A 13067-nucleotide genomic window follows, 5' to 3' on the forward strand; every position below is an offset into this window, starting at 1 on the left:
TTGAAGATGAGGAGGAGGAGTGACGTTGTAGGGGCGTGGTATGATCGGGTTGAAGATGAGGAGGAGTGACGTTGTAGGGGCGTGGTATGATCGGGTTGAAGATGAGGAGGAGTGACATTGTAGGGGCGTGGTACGATCGGGTTGAAGATGAGGAGGAGTGACGTTGTAGGGGCGTGGTATGATCGGGTTGAAGATGAGGAGGAGGAGTGACGTTGTAGGGGTGTGGTATGATCGGGTTGAAGATGAGGAGGAGTGACGTTGTAGGGGCGTGGTACGATCGGGTTGAAGATGAGGAGGAGGAGTGACATTGTAGGGGCGTGGTACGATCGGGTTGAAGATGAGGAGGAGGAGTGACGTTGTAGGGGCGTGGTGCGATCGGGTTGAAGAGGAGGAGGAGGAGTGACTTTGTAGGGGGCGTGGTACGATCGGGTTGAAGATGAGGAGGAGGAGTGACGTTGTAGGGGTGTGGTATGATCGGGTTGAAGATTAGGAGGAGGAGTGACTTTGTAGGGGGCGTGGTACGATCGGGTTGAAGATGAGGAGGAGGAGTGACGTTGTAGGGGCGTGGTACGATCGGGTTGAAGATGAGGAGGAGGAGTGACGTTGTAGGGGCGTGGTATGATCGGGTTGAAGAGGAGGAGGAGGAGTGACGTTGTAGGGGGCGTGGTACGATCGGGTTGAAGATGAGGAGGAGGAGTGACGTTGTAGGGGCGTGGTATGATCGGGTTGAAGATGAGGAGGAGGAGTGACGTTGTAGGGGCGTGGTATGATCGGGTTGAAGAGGAGGAGGAGGAGTGACGTTGTAGGGGGTGTGGTACGATCGGGTTGAAGATGAGTAGTGACATTTGGGGCGTGGTACGATCGGGTTGAAGATGAGGAGGAGGAGTGACGTTGTAGGGGGCGTGGTACGATCGGGTTGAAGATGAGGAGGAGGAGTGACGTTGTAGGGGCGTGGTATGATCGGGTTGAAGATGAGGAGGAGGAGTGACGTTGTAGGGGGCGTGGTACGATCGGGTTGAAGATGAGGAGGAGTGACGTTGTAGGGGCGTGGTACGATCGGGTTGAAGATGAGGAGGAGGAGTGACATTGTAGGGGCGTGGTACGATCGGGTTGAAGAGGAGGAGGAGGAGTGACTTTGTAGGGGGCGTGGTACGATCGGGTTGAAGATGAGGAGGAGGAGTGACGTTGTAGGGGCGTGGTACGATCGGGTTGAAGATGAGGAGGAGGAGTGACGTTGTAGGGGCGTGGTATGATCGGGTTGAAGATGAGGAGGAGTGACGTTGTAGGGGCGTGGTATGATCGGGTTGAAGATGAGGAGGAGTGACATTGTAGGGGCGTGGTACGATCGGGTTGAAGATGAGGAGGAGTGACGTTGTAGGGGCGTGGTATGATCGGGTTGAAGATGAGGAGGAGGAGTGACGTTGTAGGGGTGTGGTATGATCGGGTTGAAGATGAGGAGGAGTGACGTTGTAGGGGCGTGGTACGATCGGGTTGAAGATGAGGAGGAGGAGTGACATTGTAGGGGCGTGGTACGATCGGGTTGAAGATGAGGAGGAGGAGTGACGTTGTAGGGGCGTGGTGCGATCGGGTTGAAGAGGAGGAGGAGGAGTGACTTTGTAGGGGGCGTGGTACGATCGGGTTGAAGATGAGGAGGAGGAGTGACGTTGTAGGGGCGTGGTACGATCGGGTTGAAGATTAGGAGGAGGAGTGACTTTGTAGGGGGCGTGGTACGATCGGGTTGAAGATGAGGAGGAGGAGTGACGTTGTAGGGGCGTGGTACGATCGGGTTGAAGATGAGGAGGAGGAGTGACGTTGTAGGGGCGTGGTATGATCGGGTTGAAGAGGAGGAGGAGGAGTGACGTTGTAGGGGGCGTGGTACGATCGGGTTGAAGATGAGGAGGAGGAGTGACGTTGTAGGGGCGTGGTATGATCGGGTTGAAGATGAGGAGGAGGAGTGACGTTGTAGGGGCGTGGTATGATCGGGTTGAAGAGGAGGAGGAGGAGTGACGTTGTAGGGGGTGTGGTACGATCGGGTTGAAGATGAGTAGTGACATTTGGGGCGTGGTACGATCGGGTTGAAGATGAGGAGGAGGAGTGACGTTGTAGGGGGCGTGGTACGATCGGGTTGAAGATGAGGAGGAGGAGTGACGTTGTAGGGGCGTGGTACGATCGGGTTGAAGATGAGGAGGAGGAGTGACGTTGTAGGGGCGTGGTACGATCGGGTTGAAGATGAGGAGGAGTGACGTTGTAGGGGCGTGGTATGATCGGGTTGAAGATGAGGAGGAGGAGTGACGTTGTAGGGGCGTGGTATGATCAGGTTGAAGATGAGGAGGAGGAGTGACGTAGGGGGCGTGGTACGATCGGGTTGAAGATGAGGAGGAGGAGTGACGTTGTAGGGGCGTGGTACGATCGGGTTGAAGATGAGGAGGAGGAGTGACGTTGTAGGGGCGTGGTATGATCGGGTTGAAGATGAGGAGGAGTGACGTTGTAGGGGCGTGGTATGATCGGGTTGAAGATGAGGAGGAGTGACATTGTAGGGGCGTGGTACGATCGGGTTGAAGATGAGGAGGAGTGACGTTGTAGGGGCGTGGTATGATCGGGTTGAAGATGAGGAGGAGGAGTGACGTTGTAGGGGTGTGGTATGATCGGGTTGAAGATGAGGAGGAGTGACGTTGTAGGGGCGTGGTACGATCGGGTTGAAGATGAGGAGGAGGAGTGACATTGTAGGGGCGTGGTACGATCGGGTTGAAGATGAGGAGGAGGAGTGACGTTGTAGGGGCGTGGTGCGATCGGGTTGAAGAGGAGGAGGAGGAGTGACTTTGTAGGGGGCGTGGTACGATCGGGTTGAAGATGAGGAGGAGGAGTGACGTTGTAGGGGCGTGGTACGATCGGGTTGAAGATTAGGAGGAGGAGTGACTTTGTAGGGGGCGTGGTACGATCGGGTTGAAGATGAGGAGGAGGAGTGACGTTGTAGGGGCGTGGTACGATCGGGTTGAAGATGAGGAGGAGGAGTGACGTTGTAGGGGCGTGGTATGATCGGGTTGAAGAGGAGGAGGAGGAGTGACGTTGTAGGGGGCGTGGTACGATCGGGTTGAAGATGAGGAGGAGGAGTGACGTTGTAGGGGCGTGGTATGATCGGGTTGAAGATGAGGAGGAGGAGTGACGTTGTAGGGGCGTGGTATGATCGGGTTGAAGAGGAGGAGGAGGAGTGACGTTGTAGGGGGTGTGGTACGATCGGGTTGAAGATGAGTAGTGACATTTGGGGCGTGGTACGATCGGGTTGAAGATGAGGAGGAGGAGTGACGTTGTAGGGGGCGTGGTATGATCGGGTTGAAGATGAGGAGGAGGAGTGACGTTGTAGGGGGCGTGGTACGATCGGGTTGAAGATGAGGAGGAGGAGTGACGTTGTAGGGGCGTGGTACGATCGGGTTGAAGATGAGGAGGAGTGACGTTGTAGGGGCGTGGTATGATCGGGTTGAAGATGAGGAGGAGGAGTGACGTTGTAGGGGCGTGGTATGATCAGGTTGAAGATGAGGAGGAGGAGTGACGTAGGGGGCGTGGTACGATCGGGTTGAAGATGAGGAGGAGGAGGAGTGACGTTGTAGGGGCGTGGTATGATCGGGTTGAAGATGAGGAGGAGTGACGTTGTAGGGGCGTGGTATGATCGGGTTGAAGATGAGGAGGAGGAGTGACGTTGTAGGGGTGTGGTATGATCGGGTTGAAGATGAGGAGGAGTGACGTTGTAGGGGTGTGGTACGATCGGGATGAGGAGGAGTGACTTTGTAGGGGTGTGGTACGATCGGGTTGAAGATGAGGAGGAGTGACATTTGGGGGCGTGGTACGATCGGGTTGAAGATGAGGAGGAGGAGTGACGTTGTAGGGGTGTGGTATGATCGGGTTGAAGATGAGGAGGAGTGACGTTGTAGGGGGCGTGGTATGATCAGGTTGAAGATGAGGAGGAGGAGTGACATTTGGGGGCGTGGTACGATCGGGTTGAAGATGAGGAGTGACTTTGTAGGGGTGTGGTATGATCGGGTTGAAGATGAGGAGGAGTGACTTTGTAGGGGGTGTGGTACGATCGGGTTGAAGATGAGTAGTGACATTTGGGGCGTGGTACGATCGGGTTGAAGATGAGGAGGAGTGACGTTGTAGGGGCGTGGTATGATCGGGTTGAGGAGGAGGAGTGACGTTGTAGGGGGCGTGGTATGATCGGGTTGAAGATGAGGAGGAGTGACTTTGTAGGGGCGTGGTATGATCGGGTTGAAGATGAGGAGGAGGAGTGACGTTGTAGGGGGCGTGGTACGATCGGGTTGAAGATGAGGAGGAGGAGTGACGTTGTAGGGGCGTGGTACGATCGGGATGAGGAGGAGGAGTGACTTTGTAGGGGCGTGGTATGATCGGGTTGAAGATGAGGAGGAGGAGTGACGTTGTAGGGGGCGTGGTACGATCGGGTTGAAGATGAGTAGTGACATTTGGGGCGTGGTATGATCGGGTTGAGGAGGAGGAGTGACGTTGTAGGGGCGTGGTATGATCGGGTTGAAGATGAGGAGGAGTGACGTTGTAGGGGGTGTGGTACGATCGGGTTGAAGATGAGGAGGAGGAGTGACGTTGTAGGGGCGTGGTACGATCGGGTTGAAGATGAGGAGGAGGAGTGACGTTGTAGGGGCGTGGTACGATCGGGTTGAAGAGGAGGAGGAGGAGTGACGTTGTAGGGGGCGTGGTACGATCAGGTTGAAGATGAGGAGGAGTGACGTTGTAGGGGCGTGGTACGATCGGGTTGAAGATGAGGAGGAGGAGTGACGTTGTAGGGGCGTGGTATGATCGGGTTGAAGATGAGGAGGAGGAGTGACGTTGTAGGGGCGTGGTATGATCAGGTTGAAGATGAGGAGGAGGAGTGACGTTGTAGGGGTGTGGTATGATCGGGTTGAAGATGAGGAGGAGTGACGTTGTAGGGGTGTGGTACGATCGGGTTGAAGATGAGGAGGAGTGACATTTGGGGGCGTGGTACGATCGGGTTGAAGATGAGGAGGAGGAGTGACGTTGTAGGGGTGTGGTATGATCGGGTTGAAGATGAGGAGGAGTGACGTTGTAGGGGGCGTGGTATGATCAGGTTGAAGATGAGGAGGAGGAGTGACATTTGGGGGCGTGGTATGATCGGGTTGAAGATGAGGAGTGACTTTGTAGGGGTGTGGTATGATCGGGTTGAAGATGAGGAGGAGGAGTGACGTTGTAGGGGTGTGGTATGATCGGGTTGAAGATGAGGAGGAGTGACTTTGTAGGGGGTGTGGTACGATCGGGTTGAAGATGAGTAGTGACATTTGGGGCGTGGTACGATCGGGTTGAAGATGAGGAGGAGTGACGTTGTAGGGGCGTGGTATGATCGGGTTGAGGAGGAGGAGTGACGTTGTAGGGGGCGTGGTATGATCGGGTTGAAGATGAGGAGGAGTGACTTTGTAGGGGCGTGGTATGATCGGGTTGAAGATGAGGAGGAGGAGTGACGTTGTAGGGGGCGTGGTACGATCGGGTTGAAGATGAGGAGGAGGAGTGACGTTGTAGGGGCGTGGTACGATCGGGATGAGGAGGAGGAGTGACTTTGTAGGGGCGTGGTATGATCGGGTTGAAGATGAGGAGGAGGAGTGACGTTGTAGGGGGCGTGGTACGATCGGGTTGAAGATGAGTAGTGACATTTGGGGCGTGGTATGATCGGGTTGAGGAGGAGGAGTGACGTTGTAGGGGCGTGGTACGATCGGGTTGAAGATGAGGAGTGACGTTGTAGGGGCGTGGTATGATCGGGTTGAAGATGAGGAGGAGTGACGTTGTAGGGGGTGTGGTACGATCGGGTTGAAGATGAGGAGGAGGAGTGACGTTGTAGGGGCGTGGTACGATCGGGTTGAAGATGAGGAGGAGGAGTGACGTTGTAGGGGCGTGGTACGATCGGGTTGAAGAGGAGGAGGAGGAGTGACGTTGTAGGGGGCGTGGTATGATCGGGTTGAAGAGGAGGAGGAGGAGTAACGTTGTAGGGGGCGTGGTACGATCGGGTTGAAGATGAGGAGGAGTGACGTTGTAGGGGCGTGGTACAATCGGGTTGAAGATGAGGAGGAGTGACGTTGTAGGGGGCGTGGTACGATCGGGTTGAAGATGAGGAGGAGGAGTGACGTTGTAGGGGCGTGGTACGATCGGGTTGAAGATGAGGAGGAGGAGTGACGTTGTAGGGGCGTGGTACGATCGGGTTGAAGAGGAGGAGGAGGAGTGACGTTGTAGGGGGCGTGGTATGATCGGGTTGAAGAGGAGGAGGAGGAGTAACGTTGTAGGGGGCGTGGTATGATCGGGTTGAAGATGAGGAGGAGTGACGTTGTAGGGGCGTGGTACGATCGGGTTGAAGATGAGGAGGAGGAGTGACGTTGTAGGGGCGTGGTACGATCGGGATGAGGAGGAGGAGTGACTTTGTAGGGGCGTGGTACGATCGGGTTGAAGATGAGGAGGAGGAGTGACGTTGTAGGGGGCGTGGTACGATCGGGTTGAAGATGAGTAGTGACATTTGGGGCGTGGTATGATCGGGTTGAAGATGAGGAGGAGTGACGTTGTAGGGGGCGTGGTACGATCGGGTTGAAGATGAGGAGGAGGAGTGACGTTGTAGGGGCGTGGTACGATCGGGATGAGGAGGAGGAGTGACGTTGTAGGGGCGTGGTATGATCGGGTTGAAGATGAGGAGGAGGAGTGACGTTGTAGGGGCGTGGTACGATCGGGATGAGGAGGAGGAGTGACGTTGTAGGGGCGTGGTATGATCGGGTTGAAGATGAGTAGTGACATTTGGGGCGTGGTACGATCGGGTTGAAGATGAGGAGGAGTGACGTTGTAGGGGGCGTGGTACGATCGGGTTGAAGATGAGGAGGAGGAGTGACGTTGTAGGGGCGTGGTACGATCGGGTTGAAGATGAGGAGGAGGAGTGACGTTGTAGGGGCGTGGTACGATCGGGTTGAAGAGGAGGAGGAGGAGTGACGTTGTAGGGGGCGTGGTATGATCGGGTTGAAGAGGAGGAGGAGGAGTAACGTTGTAGGGGGCGTGGTATGATCGGGTTGAAGATGAGGAGGAGTGACGTTGTAGGGGCGTGGTATGATCGGGTTGAAGATGAGGAGGAGGAGGAGTGACATTGTAGGGGCGTGGTACGATCGGGTTGAAGATTAGGAGGAGGAGTGACGTTGTAGGGGGCGTGGTACGATCGGGTTGAAGATGAGGAGGAGGAGTGACGTTGTAGGGGCGTGGTACGATCGGGTTGAAGATGAGGAGGAGGAGTGACGTTGTAGGGGGCGTGGTACGATCGGGTTGAAGATGAGGAGGAGGAGTGACGTTGTAGGGGCGTGGTACGATCGGGTTGAAGAGGAGGAGGAGGAGTGACGTTGTAGGGGCGTGGTATGATCGGGATGAGGAGGAGGAGTGACGTTGTAGGGGGCGTGGTACGATCGGGTTGAAGAGGAGGAGGAGAAGTGACGTTGTAGGGGGCGTGGTACGATCGGGTTGAAGATGAGGAGGAGAAGTGACGTTGTAGGGGCGTGGTATGATCGGGTTGAAGATGAGGAGGAGGAGTGACTTTGTAGGGGCGTGGTATGATCGGGTTGAGGAGGAGGAGTGACGTTGTAGGGGGTGTGGTACGATCGGGTTGAAGATGAGGAGGAGAAGTGACGTTGTAGGGGCGTGGTACGATCGGGATGAGGATGAGGAGTGACTTTGTAGGGGGCGTGGTACGATCGGGTTGAAGATAAGGAGGAGGAGGAGTGACATTGTAGGGGTGTGGTACGATCGGGTTGAAGATTAGGAGGAGGAGTGACTTTGTAGGGGGCGTGGTACGATCGGGTTGAAGATGAGTAGTGACATTTGGGGGCGTGGTACGATCGGGTTGAAGATGAGGAGGAGGAGTGACGTTGTAGGGGTGTGGTATGATCGGGTTGAAGAGGAGGAGGAGGAGTGACGTTGTAGGGGGCGTGGTACGATCGGGTTGAAGATAAGGAGGAGGAGGAGTGACATTGTAGGGGCGTGGTACGATCGGGTTGAAGATTAGGAGGAGGAGTGACTTTGTAGGGGGCGTGGTACGATCGGGTTGAAGATGAGTAGTGACATTTGGGGGCGTGGTACGATCGGGTTGAAGATGATGAGGAGGAGTGACGTTGTAGGGGCGTGGTATGATCGGGTTGAAGATGAGGAGGAGGAGTGACGTTGTAGGGGCGTGGTACGATCGGGTTGAAGATGAGGAGGAGGAGTGACGTTGTAGGGGCGTGGTACGATCGGGTTGAAGATGAGGAGGAGGAGTGGCGTTGTAGGGGGCGTGGTACGATCGGGTTGAAGAGGAGGAGTGACGTTGTAGGGGGCGTGGTACGATCGGGTTGAAGATGAGGAGGAGGAGTGACTTTGTAGGGGCGTGGTACGATCAGGTTGAAGAGGAGGAGGAGGAGTGACGTTGTAGGGGCGTGGTATGATCGGGTTGAAGATGATGAGGAGGAGTGACGTTGTAGGGGCGTGGTACGATCGGGTTGAAGATGAGGAGGAGGAGTGACGTTGTAGGGGCGTGGTATGATCGGGTTGAAGATGAGGAGGAGGAGTGACGTTGTAGGGGCGTGGTATGATCGGGTTGAAGATGAGGAGGAGGAGTGACGTTGTAGGGGCGTGGTACGATCGGGTTGAAGATGAGGAGGAGGAGTGACGTTGTAGGGGCGTGGTACGATTGGGTTGAAGAGGAGGAGGAGGAGTGACGTTGTAGGGGGCGTGGTAAGATCGGGTTGAAGATGAGTAGTGACATTTGGGGCGTGGTATGATCGGGTTGAAGAGGAGGAGGAGGAGTGACGTTGTAGGGGGCGTGGTACGATCGGGTTGAAGATAAGGAGGAGGAGGAGTGACGTTGTAGGGGGCGTGGTACGATCGGGTTGAAGATGAGGAGGAGGAGTGACGTTGTAGGGGCGTGGTACGATCGGGTTGAAGATGAGGAGGAGGAGTGACGTTGTAGGGGCGTGGTACGATCGGGTTGAAGATGAGGAGGAGGAGTGGCGTTGTAGGGGGCGTGGTATGATCGGGTTGAAGAGGAGGAGGAGGAGTGACGTTGTAGGGGGCGTGGTACGATCGGGTTGAAGAGGAGGAGTGACGTTGTAGGGGCGTGGTACGATCGGGTTGAAGAGGAGGAGGAGGAGTGACGTTGTAGGGGCGTGGTATGATCGGGTTGAAGAGGAGGAGGAGGAGTGACGTTGTAGGGGTGTGGTATGATCGGGTTGAAGAGGAGGAGGAGGAGTGACGTTGTAGGGGCGTGGTATGATCGGGTTGAAGATGAGGAGGAGGAGTGACGTTGTAGGGGCGTGGTACGATCGGGTTGAAGATGAGGAGGAGGAGTGACTTTGTAGGGGCGTGGTACGATCAGGTTGAAGATGAGGAGGAGGAGTGACGTTGTAGGGGCGTGGTACGATCGGGTTGAAGAGGAGGAGGAGGACTGACGTTGTAGGGGCGTGGTACGATCGGGTTGAAGATGAGTAGTGACATTTGGGGCGTGGTATGATCGGGTTGAAGAGGAGGAGGAGGAGTGACGTTGTAGGGGGCGTGGTACGATCGGGTTGAAGATGAGGAGGAGGAGTGACGTTGTAGGGGCGTGGTACGATCGGGTTGAAGATGAGGAGGAGGAGTGACGTTGTAGGGGCGTGGTACGATCGGGTTGAAGATGAGGAGGAGGAGTGACGTTGTAGGGGGCGTGGTATGATCGGGTTGAAGATGATGAGGAGGAGTGACGTTGTAGGGGGCGTGGTAAGATCGGGTTGAAGATGAGGAGGAGGAGTGACGTTGTAGGGGGCGTGGTAAGATCGGGTTGAAGATGAGTAGTGACATTTGGGGCGTGGTATGATCGGGTTGAAGAGGAGGAGGAGGAGTGACGTTGTAGGGGGCGTGGTACGATCGGGTTGAAGATAAGGAGGAGGAGGAGTGACGTTGTAGGGGGCGTGGTACGATCGGGTTGAAGATGAGGAGGAGGAGTGACGTTGTAGGGGCGTGGTACGATCGGGTTGAAGATGAGGAGGAGGAGTGACGTTGTAGGGGCGTGGTACGATCGGGTTGAAGATGAGGAGGAGGAGTGGCGTTGTAGGGGGCGTGGTACGATCGGGTTGAAGAGGAGGAGGAGGAGTGACGTTGTAGGGGCGTGGTACGATCGGGTTGAAGAGGAGGAGGAGGAGTGACGTTGTAGGGGGCGTGGTACGATCGGGTTGAAGATGAGGAGGAGGAGTGACGTTGTAGGGGGCATGGTACGATCGGGTTGAAGATGAGGAGGAGGAGTGACGTTGTAGGGGCGTGGTATGATCGGGTTGAAGATGAGGAGGAGGAGTGACGTTGTAGGGGCGTGGTACGATCGGGTTGAAGATGAGGAGGAGGAGTGACGTTGTAGGGGCGTGGTATGATCGGGTTGAAGATGAGGAGGAGGAGTGACGTTGTAGGGGGCGTGGTATGATCGGGTTGAAGATGAGGAGGAGTGACTTTGTAGGGGCGTGGTATGATCGGGTTGAAGATGAGGAGGAGGAGTGACGTTGTAGGGGCGTGGTACGATCGGGTTGAAGATGAGGAGGAGGAGTGACGTTGTAGGGGCGTGGTATGATCGGGTTGAAGAGGAGGAGGAGGAGTGACGTTGTAGGGGCGTGGTATGATCGGGTTGAAGAGGAGGAGGAGGAGTGACGTTGTAGGGGCGTGGTACGATCGGGTTGAAGAGGAGGAGGAGGAGTGACGTTGTAGGGGCGTGGTACGATCGGGTTGAAGAGGAGGAGGAGTGACGTTGTAGGGGCGTGGTACGATCGGGTTGAAGAGGAGGAGGAGGAGTGACGTTGTAGGGGCGTGGTATGATCGGGTTGAAGATGATGAGGAGGAGTGACGTTGTAGGGGCGTGGTACGATCGGGTTGAAGAGGAGGAGGAGGAGTGACGTTGTAGGGGCGTGGTACGATCGGGTTGAAGAGGAGGAGGAGTGACGTTGTAGGGGCGTGGTACGATCGGGTTGAAGAGGAGGAGGAGGAGTGACGTTGTAGGGGCGTGGTACGATCGGGTTGAAGATGAGGAGGAGGAGTGACGTTGTAGGGGCGTGGTACGATCGGGTTGAAGAGGAGGAGGAGGAGTGACGTTGTAGGGGCGTGGTACGATCGGGTTGAAGAGGAGGAGGAGGAGTGACGTTGTAGGGGCGTGGTACGATCGGGATGAGGAGGAGGAGTGACGTTGTAGGGGGCGTGGTATGATCGGGTTGAAGATGAGGAGGAGGAGTGACGTTGTAGGGGTGTGGTATGATCGGGTTGAAGATGAGGAGGAGGAGTGACGTTGTAGGGGCGTGGTACGATCGGGATGAGGAGGAGGAGTGACGTTGTAGGGGTGTGGTATGATCGGGTTGAAGATGAGGAGGAGGAGTGACGTTGTAGGGGGCGTGGTACGATCGGGTTGAAGATGAGGAGGAGGAGGAGTGACGTTGTAGGGGCGTGGTATGATCGGGTTGAAGATGAGGAGGAGTGACGTTGTAGGGGCGTGGTATGATCGGGTTGAAGATGAGGAGTGACGTTGTAGGGGCGTGGTATGATCGGGTTGAAGATGAGTAGTGACATTTGGGGCGTGGTACGATCGGGTTGAAGAGGAGGAGTGACGTTGTAGGGGGCGTGGTACGATCGGGTTGAAGATGAGGAGGAGGAGTGACGTTGTAGGGGCGTGGTATGATCGGGTTGAAGATGATGAGGAGGAGTGACGTTGTAGGGGCGTGGTATGATCGGGTTGAAGATGAGGAGGAGGAGTGACGTTGTAGGGGCGTGGTATGATCGGGTTGAAGATGAGGAGGAGGAGTGACGTTGTAGGGGCGTGGTATGATCGGGTTGAAGATGAGGAGGAGGAGTGACTTTGTAGGGGCGTGGTACGATCAGGTTGAAGATGAGGAGGAGGAGTGACGTTGTAGGGGGCGTGGTATGATCGGGATGAGGAGGAGGAGTGATTTTGTAGGGGGCGTGGTACGATCGGGTTGAAGATGAGTAGTGACATTGGGGCGTGGTACGATCGGGTTGAAGATGAGTAGTGACATTGGGGCGTGGTACGATCGGGTTGAAGATGAGTAGTGACATTGGGGCGTGGTACGATCGGGTTGAAGATGAGGAGGAGGAGTGACATTGGGGCGTGGTACGATCGGGTTGAAGATGAGTAGTGACATTTGGGGGCGTGGTACGCCGGAGGTCAATGTGTAACGATCGTTCTTCTTGTGTTTCCAGCACCTCCTGATCACGGCACAGAAGTTCACCGTTCAGATCGAGGAAAAGCTCCTCCTGAAGCTGCTCAGCTATTTCGGCTTCGGCCGGTTGGAAGCGGGTAAGACGAAACGCGTTTTGTTGTGTTTGTATGTTATGAATCTATGATGGCCGCCGTCAGCCAGATGTAGGATTCCAGCTGTTGTCTCCTGATCTCTCCCATCCCCCCCCCCTCCACCAAGGACTGAGCTCCGCCCTCCACCAAGGACTGAGCTCCGCCCTCCACCAAGGACTGAGCTCCGCCCTCCACCAAGGACTGAGCTCCGCCCTCCAGCAAGGACTGAGCTCCGCCCTCCAGCAAGGACTGAGCTCCGCCCTCCACCAAGGACTGAGCTCCGCCCTCCACCAAGGACTGAGCTCCGCCCTCCACCAAGGACTGAGCTCCGCCCTCCAACAAGGACTGAGCTCCGCCCTCCACCAAGGACTGAGCTCCGCCCTCCACCAAGGACTCGGGTCCGCCCTCCACCAAGGACTGAGCTCCGCCCTCCACCAAGGACTCGGGTCCGCCCTCCACCAAGGGCTGAGCTCCGCCCTCCACCAAGGGCTGAGCTCCGCCCTCCACCAAGGGCTGAGCTCCGCCCTCCACCAAGGGCTGAGCTCCGCCCTCCACCAAGGACTGGGCTCCGCCCTCCACCAAGGACTGAGCTCCGCCCTCCACCAAGGACTCGGGTCCGCCCTCCACCAAGGGCTGAGCTCCGCCCTCCACCAAGGGCTGAGCTCCGCCCTCCACCAAGGGCTGAGCTCCGCCCTCCACCAAGGGCTGAGCTCCGCCCTCCACCAAGGAC

General features: G+C 56.4%; 1 protein-coding gene across 1 annotated transcript in view; it reads left to right on the plus strand.

Annotated features, from left to right (window-relative positions):
- The window catches only part of VPS13D (vacuolar protein sorting 13 homolog D), a 335026-nt gene that overhangs the window by 195644 nt on the left and 126315 nt on the right, over positions 1 to 13067 (plus strand). Inside the window, exon 61 of the mRNA XM_040326719.1 lies at positions 12247 to 12343. Within this exon, the coding sequence (XP_040182653.1) occupies positions 12247 to 12343 (97 nt within the window). The remainder of the gene's footprint in view (positions 1 to 12246; positions 12344 to 13067) is intronic.

This window comes from Rana temporaria, chromosome 10 (genome assembly GCF_905171775.1).
Source record: "Rana temporaria chromosome 10, aRanTem1.1, whole genome shotgun sequence".
Classification (NCBI taxonomy): Eukaryota; Metazoa; Chordata; class Amphibia; order Anura; family Ranidae; genus Rana; species Rana temporaria.